Raw genomic sequence first — 27,976 nt, 5'->3', positions numbered from 1 at the left:
GGGGAAAGGCCGTCCTGGGGGCCCAGGGTCCAGGATCAGGTGGGCGTCCTGGGATTCCAGAAGCCTTGTGATGCTGGGAGCCCTTCCTCACCTGCAGCAGCCCTGGGCTGCGGGGATGGTAGAGAGGACGTATTTCTACATGTTCGGGTACCAGCTGGATCCCAAAATCCGGCATTTCCTGCCAGCGCCGCAGTACAAGCAATGCCTGGGCCTCTTCAGGGTCCCCACTCGCCACCTTGAGGCCTTTGCTGCCTGAAACAAGAGGTATGTGAGCTTGGGTTCCACACAGGTTCCAGCTCTCCTCCCTCCCCCTTCCCCTCCCCCTGCCCAGCCACAGCAACTCTAAGCTGGGAAGCCCCTGTGTTGGATAAAGCCCCGTGGACTAGGAAAGCAATTTCATAATGCACAAAAAGTGGGGATGCTGCTGTAACTTCGCCCAGTGAAGAGCCAGCGGTCAGTGGGACAGTGGGATTGGAGGTGCTGCCACTTCTGCCTAGACCCTGTTTAGAAAATAAGCCACCAGAAAAACAAAAAAGTAAAAAAAATAAGCCACCAGAGCAGGCACAGTGGCTCATGCCTGTAATCTCAGCATGTTTGGAGGCCAGGATGGGAAGATCACTTGAATCCAGAAGTTTGAGACCAGCCTGGGCAACGTGGCGAAATCCCATCTCTACAGGAAAAAACAAAAACAGGTGGGCGTGATGGTGTGCCCTGTAATCTCAGCTACTCTGGGGGACTGAGGTGGGAGGATCGCTTGAGCCTGGGAGGTCCAGGCTGCAGTGAGCTGAGATGGCACCACTGCACTCCAGCCTGGGTGAGAGAGTGAGGCCCTGTCTCAAAAAAAAAAAAAAAAAAAGTAAGTCTCCACCCATTTAATTCTGCAGCCACATTGTGTTACATGGTACACTGTATGGGACCTCTGTGTTCTAGGAACTTGATTAGCTGTGGATCCACTTTGGCTCTTTGGGGGATCACACACTCACCAATAAAGACTTTTCTCCCTAACACCCAAGAACCTTGTCCTTACTCCACCAAATTCACCTCTGCTTGCTGAAGGAATGGGTTATTTTGGGGGGGCACACAAGACTGGGCACCTGGGCCTCCTGTACCTTTGACCAACATCTTGCTTGAATAGAAAGGGGCTGGTACCTGGGGGCAGAGTCTCAGGCGGTGTCAGAAAGACTTTGCTGCCCACCTTGACAGCACCAGCTCGGTGTTCAGGGGCGAGGAGGCCACAGCGTTGGCACAGCCCCGCCAGGATCTGCGAAGGCCGGAATGCATCACGCCAGGCATTGTAACCATCCCTGTAGGCAGAAAAGGAAGATGCGTCAGTTGGGGCTGGTGTAGGGACACAGTTGGGTCTAGGAGCAGAGATGACGTCATGAAGACATGAGGTCCAGGTTCAAAACTCCAATGGGAGACAGGTTAGTCCTCATTTATGATAACGATGAAAAAAAATGTAGGCCAGGTGCTTCTATTAAGATACTGGGCCAGGCGTGGTGGTTTGTGCCTGTAATCCCAGCACTTTGGGAGGGGAGGTGGGCAGATCACAAGGTCAGGAGTTTGAGACCAGCCTGGCTAACATGGTGAATCCCTGTCTCTACTAAAAATATAAAAATAGCTGAGTGTGGTGGCAGGCACCTATAAACCCCGCTACATGAAAGGCTGAGGCAGGAGAATAATTTGAACCTGGTAGGCAGAGGTTGCAGTGAGCCGAGATTGTGCCATTGCATTCCAGCCTGGGCAACAGGGCGAGACTGTCTCAAAAAAAAAAAAAGATACCGATCTTATTACCTCTGTTTTGCAGATGAGAAAACTGAGACTCAAAGAGGTTAAGTGAGCCGGGCGCACTGGCTCACACCTGTAATCCCAGCACTTTGGGAGGCAGAGATGGGTGGATCACTTGAGGTCAGGCATTTGAGACCAGCCTGGGCAACATGGTGAAACGCTGTCTCTACTAAAAATACAAAAATTAGCTGGGCATGGTGGCCCACACTTGTAATCCCAGCTACTCAAGAGGCTAAGGCAGGAGAATCGCTTGAACCCAGGAGGCAGAGGTTGCAGTGAGCCAAGATCGCACCCCTGCACTCCAGCCTGGGAAACAGAGTGAGACTCCGTCTCAAAAAATAAATAAAAAAGAGGTCAAGTGACATTCATTACAAGATCCCAACTCCCAAGCCCAAGTCTTGACCATGGAGCTATGTCTTGGTTGGCAGTGGCAGGGATGGGAAGTTCCCCTTCCTTGAAACCATAGGATCTAGAGACACAAAAGGGAATGTGAGCTTGAATGTATTTGGCCAGAAACTTAGAACAGCTCCTGTGGGCTCTGCTGGACTCACACGTCATACAGGGAGGCCAGCCCACAGTTTGCTCTGTAGTGGCTATAGAATCGATTTTCCAGATCAATATGGGTCTCCCCGATGAGGTCGTCAGAACCCACGAGGTCATGATCAAATATGGCCACCATCATCTACGTCTCAGCTGGGAGAGAGATGTTTAACTCCAGGATCCTGGCAAGGAGGGAGAGGGGCTGAGGTCACTTCCATACCCCAGGAAGTGGTCTGGGGAGGGGTGGGGATGTCAGCAGCTCCTGTCCATTCCCCAGGCCAGCAGCCACAAGGCCACAGGGCTGGATGGTCAAGTTGCTCCCCCAGCTACCCCATTCCCACCCCGCAGGGCCCAGCCTCACTTTCCAAAGATGGGGTTGAGCTGCTTGGGGATATAGCGCTCCTTGGTGTCCTGCCGCTCCCGGCCAGCGCTCACCACCACATAAGGGTCTGCTTTGCTGTTAGGGTCTGCAGGAGCCAGGTTGGTAGCCTAGGGGAACAGCATGGAGTGAAATTGAGAGAAACATTATGATACCCCAGGGTTATCCTTGTCGGACCTAAATTCCTATGGAATGTAAGCAGGAAGTTATCAAGGAGAGATCTCCCACTATGAGGAGTTAATGGAGAAGTTGGACAAGATGATTTTCATTTTCAATTAGTTATGAAACAGTTAAGACATACAAATAGGTATAAAAGAAAAGTACAATGAAACAAAGTATTTTTAAAGATGTATAAGGGACTTACTATTCAACTCATAACTTTCTATATGGTTTACATTTTATTTTTTAATTTATTATTTCTTTTAAATAGAGATGGGGGTTTCACTATGTTGCCCACACTGGTCTCAAACTGCTGACCACAGCAAGTGATCTACCTGCCTCAACCGCCTAAAGTGCTGGGAAGTTGAGGCAGGTAGATCACTTGCTGTGGTCAGGAGTTTGAGACCAGCCTGGCCATCATGGTGAAACTCCATCTCTACTAAAAACACAAAAATTAGCCAGGGGTGGTGGTGTGCCTGTAATCTCAGCTACCCAGGAGGCTAAGGCAAGAGAATCACTTGAACCTGGGAGGCAAAGTTGCAGTGAGCTGAGATCATGCCACTGTACTCTTGCTTGGGCGACAGAACCAAACTGTCTCAAAAAAAAAAAAAAAAAAAAGGAAATTATATCCTGTGTAGTTTCTCCCCTCCCCACCCCACTTTTCTTTTTGTAGAGACAGGGGTCTTGCTATGTTGCCCAAGCTGGTGCTGAACTCCTGGCCTCAAATGATTTTCCCACCTCAGCCTCCCAAAGTGCTGGGATTACACAGTGTGGGCCACCACACCTCCAGTCCTGTATAGTTTCTTGACTGAAAGTTGTTTGTTAATTTTTTCAACTGTTGTTTGCCTAAAGAGGTCTTCTATTTTTTCTCTTTCTTGAATGAGTATTTTCTAGGACACACAATTCAAGGGTGGTAGTTATTTTTCTCTGGGTGCTTTGAATATATATATATATATATATATATATATATATAATATATATAATTTTTTTTTTTTTTTTAAGACGGGCTTTCACCGTGTTGGTCAGGCTGATCTTGAACTCCCGACCTCAGGTGATCCGCCCGCCCTGGCCTCCAAAGGGCTTGGATTACAGGCATGAGCCACCACGCCCGGCCAGAATATATTACTTTATTTTTCTTCCAGCACTTTTGGTTGCTGTAGAGAAGTTGATAGGATGTCATTCCATTGTAGTAACCTGTTTTCTCTCTGATTACCTTTTCATCTTTTTAATTTAGAGATTGGATCTCATTCTGTTGCCCAGTCTGGTCTTGAGAACTCCTGGCCTCAAGCAATCCTCCCACCTCAGCCTTCTGAGTACTTGGGATTACAGGCATGAGCCACTGTGCCAACTTATCTTTTTGCTTTTTGATATTTACATTTTCCATAGCACTTATGCCTTTTTTTTTTTTTTTCTTTTTGAGACAGAGTCTCACTCTGTTGCCCAGGTTGGAGTGCAGTGGCACAATCTCAGCTCACTGCAACCTCTACCTCCCCAGTTCAAGCGATTCTCCTGCCTCAGCCTCCTGAGTTGCTAGGATTACAGGCACATGCCACAAAACCCGGGTAATTTTTGTATTATTAGTAGAGACAGAGTTTCACCATGCTGGCCAAGCTGGTCTCGAACTCCTGACCTCAGGCGACCCGCCTGCGTTGGCCTTCCAAAGTGCCGGGATTACAGGTGTGAGCCACCGCACCAGGCTGTATTTATGCCTTTCTAGCCACTGTAACATTTACTTATTTTGCTAATGTTTGTTTCTCCTACTAGAATGCAAGCTTCACAAAGGCAAAGCTTTTTTTTTCTCCTAGTGATTACATATTAATTTTATTATTTGAAATCTCTTTCCTCTCTTGTCCTGTCCAAATCCTAGTTAGGGATACTCAGTCAAGCCTTCATTTCCTGTGCCAGACAGCCTTGGTGGTTCACACCTATAATCCCAGCGCTTTGGGAGGCTAAGACAGGCAGGAACTCAGGAGTTCGAGACCAGCTTGGGCAACATGACGAAACCCTGTCTCTACTGAAAAATAGAAAAAATTAGCTGGGCATGGTGGCATGTGCCTCTAATCCCAGCTATTTCAGGGACTGAGGTGGGCGGATCGCTTAAGCCCAGAAGGTCAGGCTGCAGTGAGCCATGATCATGTCACTGCACCCCACCCTGGGCAACAGAGCAAGACCTTGTCTCAAAAAAAAAAAAAAAACCCACAAATTTACTACAAAGCTACAGTAATAAAGGAGTATGGTAGGGGCATAAACATAGTGGAACAGAATTGAGAGTTCAGTCAATCAATTTTCAACAAAGTTACCTAAACCATTCAATGGGAAAAGAGCCATCTCTCCAACAAATGGAGCGAGACAACGACTGTCACATGCGAAAGTATAAGGTCAGACCCTCACCTCACACTATACACAAAAACTAACCTCGCGTGGATCACAGGCTTAAATGTGAGAGCCAAAACTACGAAACTCATAACAGAAAATAAGCAAAAGTCGTCATGACCTTCGATTTTGCAAAGGTTTCTTAGATATGACCAAAAAGCACAGTCAATAAAAGAAAAAAAAAAAAGATACGTTGGACTTCATCAAAACTAAAACTTACTTTTATGCTTCAAAGGACACTCTCAATAGAGTGAAAAGACAACCTAGAAAGTGAAAGAAAATATCTGCAAGCTACAAGAATCTGGTAGCCAGAATATACAAAGAACTCCTACAACTCAGCAACAAAACAACAATTAATCTAACTTTAAAATGGTCAAAGGACTTTGACACGTCTCCAAGAGACACAAAGGTCTAAAAACCACATGAAGATTGTTCAGTGTCATTAGCCACTAGGAAACAAAACCACAATGAGATACTACTTCACACCCACTAAAATGACCTTATTCTTTTTTTTGTTTGTTTGTTTCTCTGAGATGGAGTCTTGCTCTTCTGTTGCCCAGGCTGGAGTGCAGTGGCACAATCTCGGCTCACTGCAACTTCCAACACCCGGATTCAAGCGATTCTCCTGCCTCAGCCTCCCGCATAGTTGGGATTACAGGTGCTTGCCACCACACCCAACTAATTTTTATATTTTTAGTAGACAAGTTTTTACCATGTTGGTCAGGCTGATCTCAAACTCCTGACCTCGTGATCCACCCACCTTGGCCTCCCAAAGTGCTGGGATTACAGGCATGAGCCACCACAGTGGGCTGAGCTTAATTTTTTTGAAAGCACAATAAAGGCCGGGCACGGTGGCTCATGTCTGTAATCCCAGCACTTTGGGAGGCCAAGGCAGGCAGATTACGAGGTCAAGAGTTCGAGACCAGCCTGGTCAACAGGGTCGAACCCCGTCTCTACTAAAAATACAAAAAAAATAGCCACACATGGTGGCATTCGCCTGTAATCCCAGCTACTCTGGAGGCTGAGGCAGGAGAATTTCTTGAACCCAGGAGGCAGAGGCGGAGGTTGCAATGAGCCGAGACCACACCACAGCACTCCGGCCTGGGCAACAGAGTGAGACTCTGTCTCAAAAAAAAAAAACAAAAAACTGGTTTTGTGGTGAAGGGATTGGGAGGAGATTTGTGGATCTAATGAAGATACAGCTTAGACTACAGACTGTATCTATTTTACAGGGGAGAACTAAGAGATAAAACAGCTGGGAGGAACTCTTCTGGAGTTAAAACAAATATCAAACACTAACCTCAGAAAGCATTCACTGGAAAGAGCCATCATTTGATTAGATTCGTTTGTAGAGGATTTTATGCCCCCAGGGTACTACTGCAAACAATTGAGCAATCAGTGGAGCTTCACAAGGTGTGGTCATAGAAAAGAATGCAGGAGGGCCCTATAGTACCACTGCCATCCTCAGGTGACAGTGGCATGTCCAAAGCTACACCCCAGCCAGGCGCGGTGGCTCAAGCCTGTAATCCCAGCACTTTGGGAGGCCGAGGCGGGTGGATCACGAGGTCAAGAGATTGAGACCATCCTGGTCAGCACGGTGAAACCCCGTCTCTACTAAAAATGCAAAAAATTAGCTGGGCATGGTGGCGCGTGCCTGTAATCCCAGCTACTCAGGAGGCTGAGGCAGGAGAATTGCCTGAACCCAGGAGGTGGAGGTTGCGGTGAGCCGAGATCGTGCCATTGCACTCCAGCCTGGGTAACAAGAGCGAAACTCCGTCCCAAGAAAAAAAAAAAAAAAAAAAAGCTACACCCCAGAGTAGCAGCATCAGCGACCTAACACAGGGGATGGGAAATAGACTTCACTAAAATTATCCAGCCAGTCACTAAATAAATAAGCAAATAACAAGAAGAAACCACAGTACCCAGAGTTGCTACCATATATTACCTAAAATGCCATTTCCAATAAAAAATTATGAGGCATGCAAAGTAATAGAAAAATTATTTTTCCATCCATCCCGCAAAAAAGGAGGTAACAGAAAATGCCTGTGAGAGCAACCCAATGTTGAATTTAACAGGAAAGTATTTCAAAGTAGCCAGTGTAAATATGTACACAGAACTGAAGGAAAGCTTGATTAGAGAAGGAAGGTATGATGATGACATTGCATCAAATAGAGAATATCAGTAAAGAGATACACATTTTTTAAAAAGAACTAAATGAAAATTTTGGAGTTGAAAAGTACAATAACTGAAATTTAAAATTCACTAGAGAGGCTCAATAGATTTGAACTAACAAAAGAAAGAATTGGCAAACTTGAAGCTAGATCAAAAGCAATTACGCAAGTCGAAGAACAAAGAGAAAAAAGAAAAATGAAATCAAGCCTCAAACAAATGTGGACCACCATTAAGTGCACCAACATTCATATAATGGGAGCATTAGGAGGAGACAGAGGGCTAAGTGGTGTGGCTCACGCCTGTAATCCCAACACTTCAGGAGGCTGAGGCAGGTGGATCATTTGAGGTCAGGAGTTCGAAACCAGCCTGGTCAACACGGTGAAACCCCATCTCGAAAACTAGCCAGGCATGGTGGTGCGTGCCTATAGTCCCAGCTACTCTGGAGGCTGAGCTGGGAGAATTGCTTGAACCCAGAAGGCGAAGATTGCAGTGAGCTGAGACTGTGCCATTGTACTACAGCCTGGGCAACAAGAGCAAAACTCCATCTCAAAACAAAAACAAAAGAAAGAAGGCAAGAGAGAGAAAATAAGGAAAAAAATGGCTGAATATCCAGTACTATCATTACTATTTTTGTTTTTGTTTTTGTTTTTTGAGACGTCACTCTTATCGACCAGGCTGGAGTGCAATGGTGTGATCTTGGTTCACTGCAACCTCCGCCTCCTGGGTTCAAGTGATTCTCTTGCCTCAGCTCCCAAGTAGCTGGGATTACAGGTGCCCACCACCACACCCAGCTAATTTTTGTATTTTTAGTAGAGACGGGTTTCACCATGTTGGCCAGACTGGTCTCAAACTCCTGACCTCAGGTCATCTGCCACCCAAAGTGATGGGATTACAGGCATGAGCCACCGTGCCCCGCCCACCACTCACCTTCTTTACATTAGTAGTCTCTTTAGGTTCTCATTAATCCTTCCTGTATTTCTGTTTTATATGCATTTTCCTGTATCATTTTCTTTCCTACCTGAGAGTAGCTTACTGTAGATACTCTTTCACACTTTACTGTTTTCACTTTATAGTATGTCCTGGAAATTGCTCCATTTAAGTTCATAGAGATCGTCCTCATTCTGTTTTACATAGTAAACATAGCACTTCATTGTGTGGATGGACCGTAGTTTATTCAACCTCTCTCCTATGTATGGGAATTCAGTAGGATTTTATTTATTTATTATTATTATTATTTTTAGAGATGAGGTTTCACCATGTTGGCCAGTATGGTCTCTATCTCCTGACCTTGTGATCTGCCCGCCTCAGCCTCCCAAAGTGCTGGGATTATAGGCATGAGCCACCACGCCCGGCCTAAGATTTTATTTTATTTATTATTTTTATTTTTTTGAGACTGGGTCTTTTTTTTTTTTTTTTTTTTTGAGACGGAGTTTCGCTCTTGTTACCCAGGCTGGAGTGCAATGGCACAATCTCAGCTCACCGCAACCTCCGCCTCCCGGGTTCAGGCAATTCTCCTGCCTCAGCCTCCTGAGTCGCTGGGGCACACGCCGCCATGCCCAGCTAATTTTTTGCATTTTTAGTAGAGACGGGGTTTCACCGTGCTGACCAGGATGGTCTCGATCTCTTGACCTCGTGATCCACCCGCCTCGGCCTCCCACAGTGCTGGGATTACAGGCTTGAGCCACCGCGCCCGGCCTGAGACTGGGTCTTAAAAAAAGGCCTGTTGCCTAGGCTGAAGTACAGTTGTATGATCTCAACTCATAGCAGGCTTAACTTCCCGTGCTCAAGTGATCCTCCCACCTCAGCTTCCTAAGTAGCTGGGACTATAGGTATGTGCCATCATGCCTGGCTAATTTTAATTTGTAAAGATAGGTTCTCACTATGTTGCCCAGGCTGGTCTGGAACTCCTGAGCTCAAATAATCTTCCTGCCTTGGCCTCCCAAAATGCAAGGATTACACTGTGAGGTACCACATCCAGCCTAAGAGTTTATTATCATTATTTTTTGAAACAGGGCCTCACTTTGTTGCCCAGGCTGGAGTGTAACATGTCTCACTGCAGCCTCAACCTCCCAGGCTCAAGTGATCCTCCCACCTCAGCCACCCAAGCAGCCGGGACTACAGGTATGTGCCACCACGCCTGGCTAATAATTTTTTTATTTTTTGTAGAGACAGGGTTTTGCTGTATTGCCCAGGCTGGTCTTGAACTCCTGAGCTCAAGCAATCTGCCCTCCTCAGTTTTTCCAAGTGCTAGGATTACAGGTGTGAGCCACCAAGCCTGGCTGAGATTTGATTTTTAATGGTCTTACATTGAAAAATTTTTTATTTGGTTATTTCCAAATAACTGCTGAGTCATTTTTGATAACCTTTTATTCTCTGCTTCTGAAATATTTTAAACAGTTGTTTTACATTTTTTTAAATTTTTTTTGGAGACAGTCTCGCTCTGTCGCCAGGCTGGCGTGCAGTGGCATGATCTCAGCTTACTGGAACCTCCACCTCCTCGGTTCAAGCAATTCTCCTGCCTTGGCCTCCCAAGTAGCTGGGATTACAGGCATGTGCCACCACGCCCAGCTAATTTTTGTATTTTTAGTAGAGATGAGGTTTCACCATGTTGGCATGGATGGTCTTGATCTCTTGACCTCATGATCCCAAAGCACTGGGATTACAGACGTGAGCCACCATGCCCAGCCACATTGTTTCATATATTTTTATATATTTTTATAAAGACGGGGGTCTCGAGGCCAGGGGCAGTGGCTCATGCCTGTAATCCTAGCTACTCACGAGGCTGAGGCAGGAGAATTGCTTGAACCCGGGAGGCGGAGGTTGCAGTGAGCCGAGATCCTGCCTTTGCATTCCAGCCTGGGCAACAAGAACGAAACTCTGTTTCAAAAAAAAACAAAAAATGTTGGGAGTCTCACTGTGTTGCCCAGGCTGGTCTTGAACTCCTGGGTTCAAGCAATCCTCCTGCCTTGGCTTCCCAAAGTGCTGGGATTATAGACAGGAGCCACAGCACTCAGGCTATTTGACATTCTAATATTTGAAAATTCTAACATTCAAAGCCCTTCAATGTCTAATTCTCTTTTGTGCTGTGTCTTCTGACAAATTTTCCTGGTAGATTTTCTCGAGTAGTTTATAATTTTATATTTTGAGCCCATATTTGGTTATTTAAATCTGTGGAACCTGTGAAACCAGATTTGGAAACACTTTGAGCCAATCTGCCCGCTTTGAGTTTTCTGGACTAAGCAGATATATGAATTCAATCCATGTGAAGGAAAAACTCTAATAATAAATTCTAAAGATGACATTTCTTTTTTTCCTGTTTCTCGAAACTGGAACAGAGGCTGAGACAGACCATCTACCTCACAGGCTCCCTTCCCCAGGGCAGGGGGGATGGGGTGTCCCCTTGCCTACCTTTCACCGAGGTCTTGCTTCATGCAAGCGTCTTGCTTCTGGCTCCCCAGCCTGCACAGGCTATAAGAGCCTGAGGCTAGACCAGAGGCAGTGGCTCACGCCTGTAATCTCAACACTTTGGGAGGCTGAGGCGGGTGGATCAGAGGTGAGGAGTTCAAGACCAGCCTGGCCAAGATGGTGAAACCCTATCTCTACTAAAAATACAAAAATTAGCCAGTTGTGGTAGCAGGTGCCTATAATCCCAGCTTCTCAGAAGGCTGAAGCAGAGAGTTGCTTGAACCTGGAAGGCGAAGGTTGTAGTGAGCCAAGATCACGACACTGCACTCCAGCCTGGGTGACAGAGTGGGACTCCGTCTCAAAAAAAAAAAAAAAAAAAAAAAAAAAGCCCGAGGCTCAGGGTCCAAGTGTTGACAAACCTTCTCACTTGGGATTCTTGTTGCCTCTTCACTGGGGGCCTGTTGGGGTTACCCTTTTTATGAGCTTAGCATTCATTTAAAAGTCTATTTATCTGGAATTTTTGGATGTATTTTATCAGGAAGTTATTTCAGATCATCTTACCTGCTATATTGTTAGAAGCAGAAGGTCAAGGTGACTTCCACTTCTTTCTTTCTATTTATTTATTTTTAGAGATAGGTTTCACTATTTGGGCCAAGCTGGTCTCGAACTCCTGACCTCAGGCAATCTGCCCATCTTGGCCTCCCAAAGTGCTGGGATTACAGGAGTGAGCCACCATGCCCAGCTATTTATTTATTTTGAGATGGAGTCTCACTCTGTTGCCCAGGCTGGAGTGCAGTGGTGCGATCTCAGCTCACTGCAAACTCTGTCTCCCCGGTTCAAGTAATTCTTGTGCCTCAGCTTCCTGATTAGCTGGGATTACAGGCATGCGCCACCATGCCTGGCTAATTTTTGTATTTTTAGTAGAGATGGGGTTTCACCATGTTGGCCAGGCTGGTCTTGAACTCCTGACCTCAAGTGATCTGCCTACTCTGGCCTCCCAAAATGCTGGGACTACAGGCATGAGCCATCATGCCCGACCAACTTCTACTAATTTATGCACTAAGAGTATTACATTATGGTAGAACAGTGCCATAGAATGTTTCTTCAAGGCCGGGTGCAGTGGCTCATGCCTGTAATCTCAGCACTTTGGGAGGCCGAGATAGGTGGATCCCCTGAGCCCAGAAGTTTGAGGCAACATAGTCTGAGCAACATAGTAAGACCTTGTCTCTACAAATAATAGTTTTTTAAAAAGTAGCTGGGCATGGTGGTGCATGCCTGTCGTCCCAGCTACTTGAGAGGCTGAGGTGGGAAAATTGCTTGAGCCCAGGAGGTTGAGGCTGCCGTGAGCCATGATTGTGTCTTTGCACTCCAGCCTGGGCAGCAGAGTAAGACCCTGTCTCAAATAAAAAGAGAATATTTCTTCAAATTATGCCTTAGTCAGAATTCCTACATTTAAAACAGATAAAAATACAGCATCTGCTCTGGTGACAGGGAGTGGAGGGCGGAGCAACCCACTCATTCCCCCTTGTTCCCTGAGATATCCTTAAGAATATTTCAAGGCCCTGCTGAACTCAGCATGAAAACTGCACCGATGGACAAAGGTAACAAGCCTTCTGAAGCCTGAGCTTCAGCCCTGCCCTCATCCTAGAATTGTACTCCCCATTCTACAGGACTTGAACTACGAACAGGGGTTAGGAAACCAACTCCAAATTCTGGTTCTGCTGTGAGCATGCTTTATAACCCTAGGCGACCTCCTAACTTTGTGGCCAAGATTTCTCATCTGAAAAATGAAGAACCTGGACTCTGTGATCCCCAAGCCTTCCTTCTGTAGGTTTTGTGTACCTTACCTTAGCTATAGTTGGAGGTGTGCCAGGGCTATGGAGACTCACCTTGCAGCATACACTCTGACCAGGAGCTTGATGGGCCGGTTCTGTGGAATCCCCCGGGAGATCTGGGGCTCAGAGAACGACACTGCCTCTGATTCAGGGTAAATGAGGAAGGAGCCCTGAGTTGTGGGGAGACAGAAAAGGCTCTAGTAAGAGAATTGTGCTCCTGAATCCCCGCCTGGGCTCCCCGGTTCCGCTTTCCTTCCCCAAATGTACCTTGAACTTGCCCACAAGCTGTCCAGATCCCTCCTCTTCTCCACCTCCATCCTGGCCCCCTTGCCCTGGGTACAGAGGAAACACATTCAGCCAGTCTTCAAAGTGGTTAAACTCTTCCTCCAGAGACCTGTTGTAGATCTAAAAGCCAAGGACTTCAGTGACAGTCCAATGTTCAGAACCCAAAGGAGACCTTCCTCTCTCCAGTACGCAGTCACCTTCAGGGTGGCAATTGCTTTTTTTCGGGACACAGTGCCTTTAACTTCAGCCTCACCCTGGTCATGGGCCTCCCCAACCATAGTAATGAGGTTGACCCCATCTGGAAATAGCAAAAACGCCCCAGTCAGAAATACCTGGATGTGCAGGGGATGGGCAGATGGAACCGGAGCAAAAAGTCCGATCTCTTACCTGAATCTCTAGGATCATCCATTTCATCTTCATCAAAGTTGTGCTGAAATTAAAGAACAGACCCAGAGATTCTTCCCCATCCCCTTCAACTCCTGAGTCTACCCCCTTTTCCAAGAAAGCTGGGAAACCTTCGTTCATTCAAGTTCCAGCTGTGTATGCCACTTGCCTTTTTTTTTTTTTTTTTTTTTTTTGAGACGGAGTTTCGCTCAATTTCGGCTCACTGTAAACCTCCACCTCCCAGGTTCAAGTGATTCTCCTGTCTCAGCCTCCCAAGTAGCTGGGATTACAAGTGCCCACCACCACGCCCAGCTAATTTTTGTATTTTTAGTAGAGATGGGGTTTCGCCATGTTGGCCAGGCTGGTCTTGAACTCCTGACTTCAAGTGATCTGTTTTGGCCTCCCAAAGTGCTGGGATTACAGGCATGAGCCACCATGCCCAGGCTTGAAATGATATTTTGAATATATTACTAAAGTTAATTTCAACTGTTTCCTTTTTTTTTTTTAATGTGGCTATTACAAAAGTTAAAATTACATATGTGGCTCATATTATATCTCTGTTGAACAACATAGCTCTAGATAATGGAGTTAATAATACCCAGCTTTGGGCTGGGCGCGGTGGCTCACGCCTGTAATCCCAGCACTTTGGGAAGCTTAGGCAGGTGGATTACGAGATCAGGAGTTCGAGACCAGCCTGACCAACATGGTGAAACCCCACCTCTACTAAAAATACAAAAATTAGCTGGGTGTGGTGGCGTGTGCCTATAGTCCTAGCAACTAGGGAGGCAGGAAAATTGCTTGAACCTGGGAGGCAGAGGTTGCAGTGAGCTGAGATTACGCCACTGCATTCCAGCCTGGGCAACAAGAGCAAAACTCCATCTCAAATAATAATTCCCAGCTTATGGAATTGTGAAGAAAAGATGACTGCAATGAAGAACTCTGAAAAACTGTAGAGCTCCACCTTGAATGAGATCTTTCTTGTTTTTGTTTGTTTTTTGAGACAGAATCTCACTGTTGCCCAGGCTGGAGTACAGTGGCATGATCTTGGCTCAATGGAGCCTCCGCCTCCAGGTTGAAGCAATTCTCCCACCTCAGCCTCCTAAGTAGCTGGGACTACAGGCATGCACTGCCATGCCCAGCTAAAAAATCATTCATTTTACTATTTACACCCCAGCCCCATCCCTGGGACCCTTCTCTTCCCCCACCTGCCCCTGGAGCTCCTGCAGCGAAGCATAGTACTTAGACCACCAGTCGAGTTCTTCCGCATCTGGGATGTCTTCTTCCAGCTCAGGGCCTTGATTCAAGAGGCCTCCTAGGCAGAGCTTCTTCAGAGGAGGCTGAGGAAGAACAGACTTTGTCCCTTTAACCCAGTACCATCCTAAGTCCTGCCAGTCCCTTCTCCACCTAGCTCCTCTGCCCCATCACCTTCAGGAGATGTCTGGATAGACCCGCTTCAGCCAAGATGGGATCCAGGGACTTCTGTCCTGGGAGGGGGGACATGGCAGCATGAGGAGATTAGTCAGACTCCATACCCCATCGGAGGGCCTCTGGAGCCACGTCTGCCAGGAATCAGAGGGGCCTCTGTCTGGGGCCCCGAAGGAGAAGGCTTCTCACCTTGCGGTCCCTTGGGCATCACATCCCCTGTCTCCTCCATCTCTCCTTCCTCCTCAGGAGAATCCTCATGTCCCCGAAATGTGAATCGCAGCATATGGGGGACAATGTGGGAACCCACAAGGACTGTGCGGCCAAAGGTCCGGCGCTCAATCACCAGAATGCTGAGTGGGGGCTGCAAGTGAGGCTGCTCTGGCAAGTCCTGGGGGTGGAAGAGAGGAACTGTGTCTTTGAAGACCTGAGGAAGAGGGAAAGGCAGTCACAGAGACAAGGAGCAAAAAAATACATCTACACCTGCTTTCTAAGCCCAGCCGTGTCATAGCCTCACTGTGTAACCTCTGCTAAGCCTTCTCACCCTGCTTCCTGGCTGAAAAAGGGACACGATCCTGGATTCAAAAGACTACTTTAAGTATCAAATGACATAATAGATACATAAGTACTGTGGAGCCTACAAAGTGCTGTCAGAGGCCGGGCGCAGTGGCTAATGCCTATAATCCCAGCACTTTGGGAGGCTGAGATGGGTGGATCACCTGAGGTCAGGAGTTCGAGACCAGCCTGGCCAACACGGTGACACCCCATCTCTATAAAACAACAACAACAAAACAAAGTGCTGTCAGAGGCTGGGCATGGTGGCTCACGCCTGTTACCCCAGCACTTTGGGAGGCTGAGGCAGGCAGATTGCTTGAGCTCAGGAATTCGAGACCAGCCTGGGCAACATGGCAAGACACTGTCTCTACCAAAAACATAAAAAAATAGCCAGGCATGGTTGTGCACACCTGTGGTCCCAGCTACTCAGGAGGCTGAGGTGGGAGGATCACTTAAGCCCAGGGGACAGAGGTTGCAGCGAGCCAAGACTGCACCACTGCACTTCAGCCTGAGTGACAGAGTGAGAGAGAGACCCTTTCTAAAATATAGATATATGTATACACACACACACACACACACACACACACACACTAAATGTATATATATATAATATATATATATTATATATATACTTTATATATATATTTTTTTGGCTAGGCATGTTGGCTCACACCTGTAATCCCAGCACTTTGGAAGGCTAAGGCAGGCAGATCACTTGAGGTCAGGAGTTCAAGACCAGCCTGGCCAACATGGTGAAACCTTGTCTCTACTAAAAATACAAAAAAAATAGCTGGGCATGGGGACAGGTGCCTGTAATCCCAGCTACTTGGAAGGCTGAGGCAGGAGAATAGCTTGAACCTGGGAGGCAGAGGTTGCAGTCAGCCAAGATCACGCCACTCCAGTGTGGCTGACAGAGTGAGACTCTGTCTTAAAACATATATTATGGGGGACGGGGGAGGGAAAAATATATATATTACAGTTTATTTTATCTTTATTAAAGGCCATTTTAGGGTTAAAGGCCATATATATATATATATAAATATATATATGGCCTTTAACTCATGAATTCCATATCTATCAATGGATCCTAAGGGAAACAATTTTACTACTGTATTGATGGGTTTATTTTATGTATTTGTAGATATATACACATATGTATGACAATTGTAGCACAAAAGAGAAAGGAAGGAACAGAGCTATACCACAGAAAAGTTTGTATATTTTACTGGAACTATATTAGAATTAATCTGAAGTAGACTGTGAAATAGTAGTATGCAAATTCTAATCCCTAGAGCAACTACTAAGTAAAAATCAACAAATTAAAATAGTACACTAATAAATATCAAAATATAGGCCGAGCATGGTGGCTCATGCCTGTAATCCCAGCACTTTGGGAGGCCAAGGTGGGTGGATTGCCTGAGCTCAGGAGTTTGTGACCAGCCTGAGCAACATGGTGAAACCCCATCTGTAGTGAAACACAAAAAAAATTAGCCAGGGGTGGCAGCCTCCCAGCTACTTGGGAGGCTGAGGCAGGAGAATTGCTTGAACCCGGGAAGTGGAGGTTGCAGTGAGCCAAGATCATGCCACTGCACTCCAGCCTGGGCGACAGAGCGAGGCTCCGTCTCAAAAAAAAAAAATTATATCTATCCATCTATCTCTGTGTGTGTGTGTGTGTGTGTGTGTGTGTGTGTGTATCTATAATAAGCATCTATTTAATGCAAAAGAAAGTAGTAAAAGAGGAACAATAAATACACAAGACATAGAAAACAAACAGCAAAATGGCAGATGTAAATTCAACCAATAATAGCACCAAGTGTGATCATATTAAACACCATTAAAAGACAGAGATTGTCAATTGCATTAAAAAAGAGATGCAACTCCATGCTGAGACAGACTTTTTTTTTTTTTTTTTTTTTGAGATAGAGTCTCGCTCTGTCTCCCAGGCTGGAGTGAAGTGGCACAATCTCTGCTCACTGCAACCTCCGCCTCTGGGTTCAAGGAATTCTCCCATCTCAGCCCCCTGAGTAGCTGGGACTACAGATGCATGCCGCCACGCCCAGCCTATTTTCTGTATTATTATTAGAGACAGGGTTTTGCTGTGTTAGCCAGGATGGTCTCCATCTTCTGCAGAAAAGTTTGTATATTTTACTGGAACTAAATAAGTGTTAATCTGAAGTAGGCTGTGAAATAGTAGTAGGCTTTTTTTTTTTTTTTTTTAATTTGAGACAGAGTCTTGCTCTGTCGCCCACGCTGGAGTTCAGTGGTGATCTGCCTGCCTTGGCCTCCCAAAGTGCTGGGATTACAGGAATGAGCCACCATGCCCAGCCTGAGATACTCTTTAGATTCAAAGACACGTAAAGAATGAAGTAAAAGTATAGGAAAAGATATATCATGCAAATAGTAACCACAGAGAGCTGGAGTAGTTATACCACTAGAGAAAACAGACTTTTTTTTTTTTTTTTTTTTGAGACGGAGTTTCGCTCTTGTTGCCCAGGCTGGAGTGCAATGGCGCGATCTCGGCTCACCGCAACCTCCGCCTCCCGGGTTCAGGCAATTCTCCTGCCCCAGCCTCCTGAGTCGCTGGGATTACAGGCACGCGCCACCATGCCCAGCTAATTTTTTGTATTTTTAGTAGAGACGGGGTTTCACCATGTTGACCAGGATGGTCTCGATCTCTTGACCTCGTGATCCACCCGCCTCGGCCTCCCAAAGTGCTGGGATTACAGGCTTGAGCCACCGCGCCCGGCCAGAAAACAGACTTTAATACAAAAAATATTACTAGTGACAAAGAGATATTTTATAATGGTAAACAGGTCAATTCATCCAGAAGATACAACAATTATAAACATATACACCTAACAAGAGCCTCAAAATACAAAAACTAAAAAAGTTATAGAATTGGAGAGAGAAATACACAATTCACCAGTAATAGTTGGAGACTTCAATACCCTATTCTCAATAATGGATAGACAGAAAATAATCAAGGAGGCTTGTTCAAGAGGTGATGTAGAGCATCAGTAATGCCTAGAGAGCACCACAAGTCCATGAATTAATCCAGGGATCAGCAAACTACAGCCCATAGACAGAGTCTGGCCTACTGTCAGTTCTGTAAATATTCATTTTCATATTATCTATGGCAGTTTTCATGCCATGATGGCAGAGTTGAATAGTTGCAACAGACTGGATGGCCCTCAAAGCATGAAATATTTACTATTTGGCCCGTTACAGAGAGTTTGCTGACCCTTGGATAATCTAAGATAACCAGGTAGAAAGTCACTATCCACAGCCCTCTTTTGTTAGTCTGCCCTCCTTGTCCCCTAGCCCATGGCCTCACCACGGTCAGATGCCTGACAAGCTCAGTGAAATTGGGGCTCTCACGGTAGCTGGCCAGGACCTCAGACTCCACACGTCGCCCAGCCACCTCCAGTACAACCTGGGGCTGCTCCACCTCGAACAGATGCACACGACCAAGGCCCCTAAGACCCCAGAACAGCACCTGGGGTCAGGAAGTGGGAGATTCAGGGGCCTGCACCAGCCAAACGGGCACCCGGATGTGGGGGAACAAGGGGCTTTGAGTACCTGGTGCTACCTCAACACGGAACTCCCTGAGCACTGGGCACACATTGGGTGGAAGGGACAGGCGTCCAGAGAGGGGCTCGACCAGGGGTGCCAAATCCTGGGGCTCCACATCACTGGGCACAAAGGGCTGTAGGAGGGAAAAGTTCAGAGGACAAAGAAGAATCAGGCCAAAGGAGGGAAAGCCTAGGTGTGGGGAGGGGAAAAGGAGAGGTGCTGGTGAAGTATAAACGCAGGGGAACCGGCCAAGGCTGGACTGGAGGAAGGGAGGGGGTCTGGGGAAGCAGCCGAGTGTAGGAAGGGAGGGAGGTGTCTGAGGCATGCAAGATGGCCCAACAAGGTGAACCTGACACGTGAATACTTGCAATGTGCCTTGGGATCAAGTGGTCCAATGATGTGGTCTCAGGACAGAGCTGCAGTCTGTATTCTCTGGGGATAAGAGACCTAGGGGCTGGCCCTGGGACACACTCATATTTTATATTCCCTGGGGCTGGATGCCCTGATGGATTAATGAGTTGGGCTCACAGCCTGTGCCAGCCATGCCAGGGCATGCTGACCTCAAGTCGGCCACTGTAGTCCAGTTCGATGAGTTCAAAGGCGGCAATGAGCCCTCCAGCTGCCCGGGGTCCCTTCCTCAGGGGGAAGAACTGCAGCTCCAGGCGTTGGTATGGGTCCTCCACCAGCTTTACCCTTGGGGGGGCCAGTGCCCTGCCCAGGAACACAGGGGGGCCCTAGGGAGAGGAGGGCAGTGAAGACAAAGGGAAGGCAAGCATCAAAGGGGAAACTCCGGGCCAGGGACCCAGGGAGGGCCCAGGCCACACTCACAAACTTATTGTGATCAAAGACATTGATGATCACTAATGGAGGCTCCTCCTGCAGGTGCTCCCTCCTCCCGTCCACGATCAACTGCTCAAATACCAAGAGTTCATCCCACAGCAGGCTCAGCGTCTGCTCCAGGACCTTGGGGCCATGCAGGGAAGAGGGCAGCAGCAGGTGTCAGGAGAAGTCTCCCAACACACATGCCATGTCATGTGAGCATCCCTGCTCTGAAGGATACTTAAAGTAACTGGTTGTCACAAGAGGAGTGAGATGGGACGAAGACGAAGGCAACTTCAGAAGGTGTTGCCACCGCCCCTTCCCAGCCCTGCCTCCCTATTGCAACTGGCCAGCCTCAGAGTCTAGGCCTAAAAACCCTAGAAAACAGCCTCTCACCCCTAAGACCTCCGGCTCTACATCACCCCCCTAAGGTAGGGCCTGCTCTGCAAACCCAGGGTGGGAAGACAATCTTGGGACCTTGGGGGAAAGCTTAGACCCACCCCACCTTGCCTCCTGGATCCCTTCCACCCACATGCCATCCCAGCCCTCACCCATGTGGTCTGGCACTGGGTAGAGATGAGGACTCGAGCAAAGGGGTCTGAGAGGCCACTGTTATCTGCTGCCAACACGCCTCGGGCCTGGTACAAGTGAGCCCAGACCTGGAAGTAGCTAAAGTCTGGGGTGAGGGCAAGGAAGGTGCCACGTTTGCTCAGGAGATCATTAGAGTCCCCTGACTCAGCCCCACAACTTGTGTGGAGAGCGAGGTGGGCCTTATACCTGCCCTGCCCACCCTCTGCACTCACCATCCCGGTGCAGGCTGGAGGGCAGCCCGGCCGAGGGCTCGGGCAGCAGGTCTGGGGGCAGCTCGGAGGTGCAAGCCTTGGCTTGCTTGTCCAGGCCCAGCCACAGGAAGAGCTCCAGCTTGGCACAGACCTCACCAGGGGGTGCCCCGGGTACCTGTGTGTAAAGAAGGCATGTCAAAGCCCTGATGCCTCCTCTCATGACCCCAGCTAGACCTAGCAATCCAGCTTCTCCAGGGCACACTGTACTGCACATCGCTACACCATGCCAAGCTCCCAGTCCACTCCCTACATGCCCAGCCTGATCCTCTTCCTGCCCTCCACCCTACGCCATGACCCTCGCATGCTCAATCCCTACACCTCTTGCCCTAATACTGCCACTTTCAGTACCCCACACCACAGACCCCTAACAACACTCTGAGCTCTGCTCTCCCACCTTTATCCCCTCCACCCCAACATGTTCACATTCCCTGTCCCCAACCGCAAGGGTCACGGCTTCTCCCTGCTAGGGACTCTTTTTGGTATCTTTTCCAGGGATGCTTCATTTAGAAATATGTGGCCTGCTACAAAAAAAGAACCAGCTACACCATTTTTATTTTAAGATGGAGTCTCACTCTGTTGTCCAGGCTGGAGTGCAATGGTGTGATCTCTGCTCACTGCAACCTCTGCCGCCCGTGTTCAAGTGATTCACCTGCCTCAGCCTTCCTAGTAGCTGGGATTACAGGCATGAGCCACCATGCCCAGCTGATTTTTGTATTTTTAGTAGAGACAGGGTTTCACCATGTTGGCCAGGCTGGTCTCTAACTCCTGACCTCAAGTGATCCACCCACCTCAGCCTCCCAAAGTGCTGGGATTACAGGTGTGAGCCACCGTGCCAGCCAGACCAGCCACACTTTTAAGGGGTAAGTCACACACTCTCATTTTTGGTACCCTGCTTATCAGGGTCTAGTTAGCAAAAGGGCCCATACAAGCCCAGAGCTAGGAAGATTTGGGGTTTATCTGATTTCAAAGCTGCCCAGGGCAAAGGCACAATCTGTTTCTGGTGTTTTGGACAATTGGAAGGCGTTCAGGAGCCCCTGGTTGGGAAGCACAGGCCTCCACCCATGCCTACCCCTGGCCTATGAGCTCCACTCCACTTCTCCCGGCCCCTCACTCACAGCCCCCCTCACCGTGAGCATTAGACTCTGGATCTTCCCGCAGTCCGGTCCACGTTCCTCCTCCACCACAGAGAACAGCACATCCTGGGCAGGGATCCGGGCCCAGGCCACGCGGCACCTCCCGCTGAGCATCCAGACCAGCACGTCAGGGAGGGATGGCTGGGGCTGTGGGTGGGGAACTGGTCACAGAGGTGGATCTGGAGCTGACACCTCTTGCTCTCACAGCTTGAACTGAATGGACCAAATAGCCACTCCAGCTCTGATCTCCCCAAGACAGGGTCTCACTCTGTTGCCCAGGCTGGAGTGCAGTGACATGATCATGGCTCACTACAGCCTTGACCACCCAGGCTCAAGCAATCCTCCCACCTCAATCTCTCGAGTAGCTGGGAATATCAGCTTACGCCACCACACCTGGCTAATGTTTTATTTTTTGTAGAGATGTGGTTTGGCCATGTTGCCCAGGCTGGTCTCAAACTCATGGACTTAAGTGATCCTCCTGCCTCAGCCTCCCAAAGTGGTGAGATTATAGGTGCGAGCCACCATGCCCAGCTGAGAGACCACCCACTGTTAGACAGCTGTGACAGTCTCCAAAGCAGTGTTCCTGCCTTGAGCTCTCCCTTCCTATCCACTCTGCTATGGCTGGCTGGCTTCTCCCCATCCTGTGGGTGTCAGCTGCAATGTTGTCTTTGCAGAGAAGATTTGTCTGACCATCTTATCCAAGCAGGTTCTCCTCTACCCCTCAGCCTCTGTAACCTCTTATCAATTCCTATAGATCATAATTATTTTTCACATTCATTTTCAGATGTAGTGTCTGTCTCCCTAGAATATGAGCCTCAAGAGGGCAAAGAATATGGCAGGGGCTGATCCCAGGGCCTAATACAGAGTCTGGCACGCAGGAGGACTTGAAATTTCATTGAGAGGCCAGGTGTGGTGGGTGAGACTGGGTATGGTGGCTCACACCTACAATCTCAGCACTTTGGGAGGCCAAGATGGGCATATCACCTGAGGTCAGGAGTTTGAGACCAGCCTGGCCACCATGGTGAAACCCCATCTCTACTAAAAATACAAGAGTAGGCAGGCGTGGTGACACACGCCTGTAATCCCAGCTACTTGGGAGGCTGAGGCAGGAGGATCACTTGAATCTAGGAGGCAGAGGCTGCAGTGAGCTGAGATCAGACCACTGCACTCCAGTCTGGGCGACAGAATGAGATTTCGTCTCAAAAAAAAAAAAAGTATCACTGAGTAAGCAAAAACACAACAGGTAGAACTAATCTCTCCAAAGCACAAATCTGACCCTCTCCTTCCCGTTCAACACCATCATGCCAGACTTCCATTTCCACGGATATTATGAGCCAGGAATTAAGACCTACCTCTCACCAAAAGCAACTAAAATGCCTTTTATTATCTCACCATGGCCTTTAATTAAATATTTAATAAAATTAATAACAAAATATTTAAATTTTATTAAAATTTAATAAAATTTAATAAAAGAAATGTTTTTATTAAAGTCCGTGATGAGATAATAAGAGTCAAGAATTGGCCGGGCGCGGTGGCTCACGCCTGTAATCCCAGCACTTTGGGAGGCCGAGGCGGGTGGATCACGAGGTCAAGAGATCGAGACCATCCTGGTCAACATGGTGAAACCCCGTCTCTACTAAAAATACAAAAAATTAGCTGGGCATGGTGGCGCGTGCCTGTAATCCCAGCTACTCAGGAGGCTGAGGCAGGAGAATTGCCTGAACCCGGGAGGCGGAGGTTGCGGTGAGCCGAGATCGCGCCATTGCACTCCAGCCTGGGTAAAGAGCGAAACTCCATCTCAAAAAAAAAAAAAAATAAGAGTCAAGAATTATCAGACCAATTTCTAAATGACCGTGGGAATCTGGGGAGGTCAGCAGAGCGTTAAAGTCACTTTTGCCACAAGGGCGTGTGCCAGGTTTCCATGACCTAACAGTGAGTAAAGACATAATAGCGAACCCAGACCCCACTCAGGACAGGAGTCTACCAGTAGATTTCTCCCTCTCCCTGAAAGCTAGGATCCCAAAGAAGCATGCCTTGAGGATAAAGATAACCCGTAAATAAACCTGCCCTACTCACACCACCCAGGGATCTACAAGGAGAATTGCCTGGCTGATGGGAGTAGCCAGGAGTTGAAAATGTGTTCCTGAAAAGAATAACCACAGCTGACTTTCTCACAGTGCCGGGATGTTGCTTCACATCAAATTTTAGTGTAAGGTGATCTAAGGCAGAAGCAAAGTCAAGTGGTAACAAGAGTGAAAATAAATAAAAATAAAAAAAATGAAAAGACCAGCCATGGACGATAGCTCACACCTGTAATCCCAGCACTTTGGGAGGCCGAGGTGGGCAGATCACGAGGTCAGGAGTTTGAGTTGTCATGGCCAACATGGTGAAAGCCCATCTCTACTAAAAATACAAAAACTAGCCGGGTGTGGTGGTGTGCACCTCTGGTCCCAGCTACTTGGAAGACTGAGGTGGGAAGACTACCAGGAGCCCAGGAATTCGAGGCTGCAATGAGCCATAATCTCACCACCGCACTCCAGCAAGACTTTGACTCAAAACAAAAAATAAAAATAAAAAAAATTTTAAAAAAAGAAAGTACAAGGATTGAAATAAAAAATTTAATAGAAACACTTACAGAGTCTTCTGATTTTCAATTAAGAAACCTAAACAACTCAATGTGGAAAAGAAATCTTTTCAACAAATGGTGCTGAAACATCGGCATATTCTTTTTTTTTTTCTTTCTTTAGAGACAAGGCCTCACTATGGTGCCCAGATTGCATGCAACCACACTATGGTGCCCAGTTCAAGCCACGCTCAAACTCCTGGCCTCAAGTGATCCTCCTGCCTCAGCCTCCCGAGCAGTTGTGACATAGGCATGAGCCACTGCACCCGGGCTTGGATGTCCATATTTTTATTTTAAAAATAGAACTTCTGGCCAGGCACGGTGGCTCACGCCTGTAATCTCAGCACTTTGGGAGGCCAAGGCGGGCAGATCACCGAGGTCAGGAGTTCAAGACCAGCCTGGCCAATATGGTGAAACCATGTCTTAAAAAAGAGAAAAAAACGGGCCCGGCGTGGTGGCTCACGTCTGTAATCCAAGCACTTTGGAGGCCAAGGAGGGCGGATCAACTGAGGTCTGGAGTTCAAGACCAGCCTGATCAACATGATGAAACCCCGTCTTTATTAAAAAAAAAAAAAAAAAAAAAAAAAAGAAAAGAAAGAAAAAATATTAAAAAGAAAAATAGAACTTCTGGGCCTGGTGTGGTAGCTCATGCCTGCAATCCTAGCACTTCAGGAGGCTGTGGCTGGCGGATCACGTCAGGAGATAGAGACCATTCTGGCCAACATGGTAAAACCCCATCTCTACTAAAAAATACAACAAAGTCACCGGATGTGCTGGTGGGTGCCTGTTATCCCAGCTACTTGGGAAGTTGAGGCGGGGCAGTCACTTGAATCTGGGAGGCAGAGGTTACAGTGAGCTGAGATTATACCACTGTATTCCAGCCTGGTGACAGTGCAAGACTTTAAATTTTATATATATATATATATATATGTCTCATATATATATAATGTATTACATATATATTACATACACATAGAACTTTGATCCATATGTCACACCATACACAGAAATTAATTTGAGAACAATCAAAGACCTAATCGTAAAATATGAAACCATAAGCTTATAGAGGAAAGCATAGGAGAAAACCTTTGTAGCTTGGCGAACGTAAAAGAAAAACTAGATGAATCACACTTCATTAATACTTAAAAATTCTCTTTCTTTTTTTTTTTTTTTTTTTTGAGACGGAGTTTCACTCTTGTTACCCAGGCTGGAGTACAATGGCGCAATCTTGGCTCACCACAACCTCCACCTCCAGGGCTCAAGCAATTCTCCTGCCTCAGCCTCCCAAGTAGCTGGGACTACAGGCACGTGCCACCATGCCTAGCTAATTTTTTGTATTTTCAGTAGAGACAGGGTTTCACCATGTTGACCAGGATGGTCTCGATCTCTTGACCTCGTGATCCACCCGCCTCGGCCTCCCAAAGTGCTGGGATTATAGGCGTGAGCCACCACGCCTGGCCTGTTTTATTTTTATTTTTATTTATTTTTTGGGTTTTTTTATTCAAGTGGGGTACAGACATTTATTTTTTAAGAGACAGGGTTTCACCGTGTTAGCCAAGATGGTCTCAATCTCCTGACCTCGTGACACACCTGCCTCAGCCTCCCAAAGTGCTGGAATTACAGGCGTGAGCCGCTACACCCAGCTAATACTTTAAAATTTTCACAATCAAAAAGCATCATTAATAAAATGAATAGGCGGCTGGGCGCGGTGGCTCATGCCTGTAATCACAGCACTTTGGGAGGCCGAGGCAGGTGGATCATGAGGTCAGGAGTTCAAGACCAATCTGGCCAACAAGTGAACCCTGTCTCTACTAAAAATACAAAAATTAGCCAGATGTGGTGGCATGTGCCTGTAGTCCCAGCTACTTGGGAGGCTGAGGCGGGAGAATCACTTGAACTCAGCAGGCAGAGGTCGCAGTGAGCTGAGACCATGCCATTGCACTCCAGCCTGGGTGGCAGAGTGAGGCTCTGTCTCAAAAAAAAAAAAGAAAGAAAGAAAAAGAAAAGATATGAATAGACAAGCCAGAGACTGGAAGAAAATACATGTAAAAATATATACCTGACAAATGACTGGTATCCAGTATATGTACTTTTACGTACTTTTAAAACACCTACAATTCAATAATTGCAAACAAAACAGTTCCTTTTTTTTTTTTGACAGAGTCTCCATCTGTTGCCCAGGCTGGACTGCAGTGGCATGATCTTGGCTCACTGCAACCTCTGCCTCCTGAGTTCAAGTGATTCTCCTGCCTCAGCCTCCCCAGTAGCTGGAATTACAGGCATGTGCCACCACACCTGGCCAATTTTGTATTTTTAGTAGAGACAAGGTTTCACCATGTTGTCCAGGCTGGTCTCAAACTCCTGACCTCAGGTGATCCACCCACCTCTGCCTCCCAAAGTGCTGGGATTACAGGTATGAACCACCGCACCCAGCCACATTACAGTGTATTTATACAACCAAATGTTATATGGCAATGAAAACCAACAAATTATAGCTACATGCAATGATATGGATAAATCTCATACACGCAATACTGAGATTTTAAAAGCAAAATAATATAAACTCTGAAAAACAGCAACACAAAGCTATATTATTTAAGAATGCACATTTATACCATAAACATTTTTTATTTTTATTTACTTTTTTTTTTTTTTTTTTGAGACGGAGTTTTGCTCTTGTTACCCGGGCTGGAGTGCAATGGCGCGATCTCGGCTCACCGCAAGCTCCGCCTCCTGGGTTCAGGCAATTCTCCTGCCTCAGCCTCCTGAGTAGCTGGGATTACAGGCATGTGCCACCAGGCCCAGCTGATTTTTTTGTATTTTCAGTAGAGACAGGGTTTCACCATGTTGACGAGGATGGTCTCGATCTCTTGACTTCGTGATCCACCTGCCTCGGCCTCCCACAGTGCTGGGATTACAGGTGTGAGCCACCGCGCCCGGCTACTTATTTATTTTTAAGACAGGGTCTCACTCTGTTACCCAGGCTGAAGTACAGAGGCACAATCACAGTTCACTGTAGCCTCAACCTCCTAGGCTCAAGCAATCCTCCCACTTCAACCTCCCAAGTAGCTAGGACTATAGGCATGTGCCACCATGCCTGGCTAATTATTTATTTATTTATTTATTTTTAGGAGATGGGGTCTATTTTACCCAGCTTGGTCTTGAACTCCTGGGTTCAAGTGATCCTCTCACTTTGGAGGATCCCAAACTGTTGGGATTACAGGTATCAGCTCTGTCTCAAAAAATTATTTTTGGCCGGGCGTGGTGGCTCACACCTGTGATCCAAGCACTTTGGAGGCCAAGGTGGGTGGATCACCTGAGGTCGGGAGTTCAAGACCAGCCTGACCAACATGGTGAAACCCCGTCTTAAAAATAAATAAATAAATAAAAGGCCGGGCGCGGTGGCTCAAGCCTGTAATCCCAGCACTTTGGGAGGCCGAGGCGGGTGGATCACGAGGTCAAGAGATCGAGACCATCCTGGTCAACATGGTGAAACCCCGTCTCTACTAAAAATACAAAAAATTAGCTGGGCATGGTGGCGCGTGCCTGTAATCCCAGCGACTCAGGAGGCTGGGGCAGGAGAATTGCCTGAACCCGGGAGGCGGAGGTTGCGGTGAGCCGAGATCGCGCCATTGCACTCCAGCCTGGGTAACAAGAGCGAAACTCCGTCTCAAAAAAAAAAAAATAAA

The 27,976-nt window shown here is 47.3% G+C and overlaps 1 protein-coding gene across 1 annotated transcript in view; it reads right to left on the bottom strand.

Annotated features, from left to right (window-relative positions):
- The window catches only part of LOC116562763 (fer-1-like protein 4), a 46,027-nt gene that overhangs the window by 3,552 nt on the left and 14,499 nt on the right, over positions 1 to 27,976 (bottom strand). The window contains 18 exon segments of the mRNA XM_032295129.1: positions 92 to 252; positions 1,150 to 1,304; positions 2,340 to 2,510; positions 2,690 to 2,817; positions 12,702 to 12,821; positions 12,919 to 13,056; positions 13,134 to 13,234; positions 13,324 to 13,366; positions 14,526 to 14,657; positions 14,746 to 14,804; positions 14,935 to 15,133; positions 18,632 to 18,793; positions 18,887 to 19,003; positions 19,431 to 19,604; positions 19,699 to 19,833; positions 20,241 to 20,365; positions 20,493 to 20,646; positions 21,659 to 21,811. Of these exon segments, the coding sequence (XP_032151020.1) occupies positions 92 to 252; positions 1,150 to 1,304; positions 2,340 to 2,510; positions 2,690 to 2,817; positions 12,702 to 12,821; positions 12,919 to 13,056; positions 13,134 to 13,234; positions 13,324 to 13,366; positions 14,526 to 14,657; positions 14,746 to 14,804; positions 14,935 to 15,133; positions 18,632 to 18,793; positions 18,887 to 19,003; positions 19,431 to 19,604; positions 19,699 to 19,833; positions 20,241 to 20,365; positions 20,493 to 20,646; positions 21,659 to 21,811 (2,427 nt within the window).

This window comes from Sapajus apella, unplaced genomic scaffold (assembly GCF_009761245.1).
Source record: "Sapajus apella isolate SASKATOON/1434 unplaced genomic scaffold, GSC_monkey_1.0 scaffold33, whole genome shotgun sequence".
Lineage (NCBI taxonomy): Eukaryota > Metazoa > Chordata > Mammalia > Primates > Cebidae > Sapajus > Sapajus apella.
Note: the sequence above shows the minus strand (reverse complement) of the source record. Positions and strands in the feature narration are given on the sequence as shown.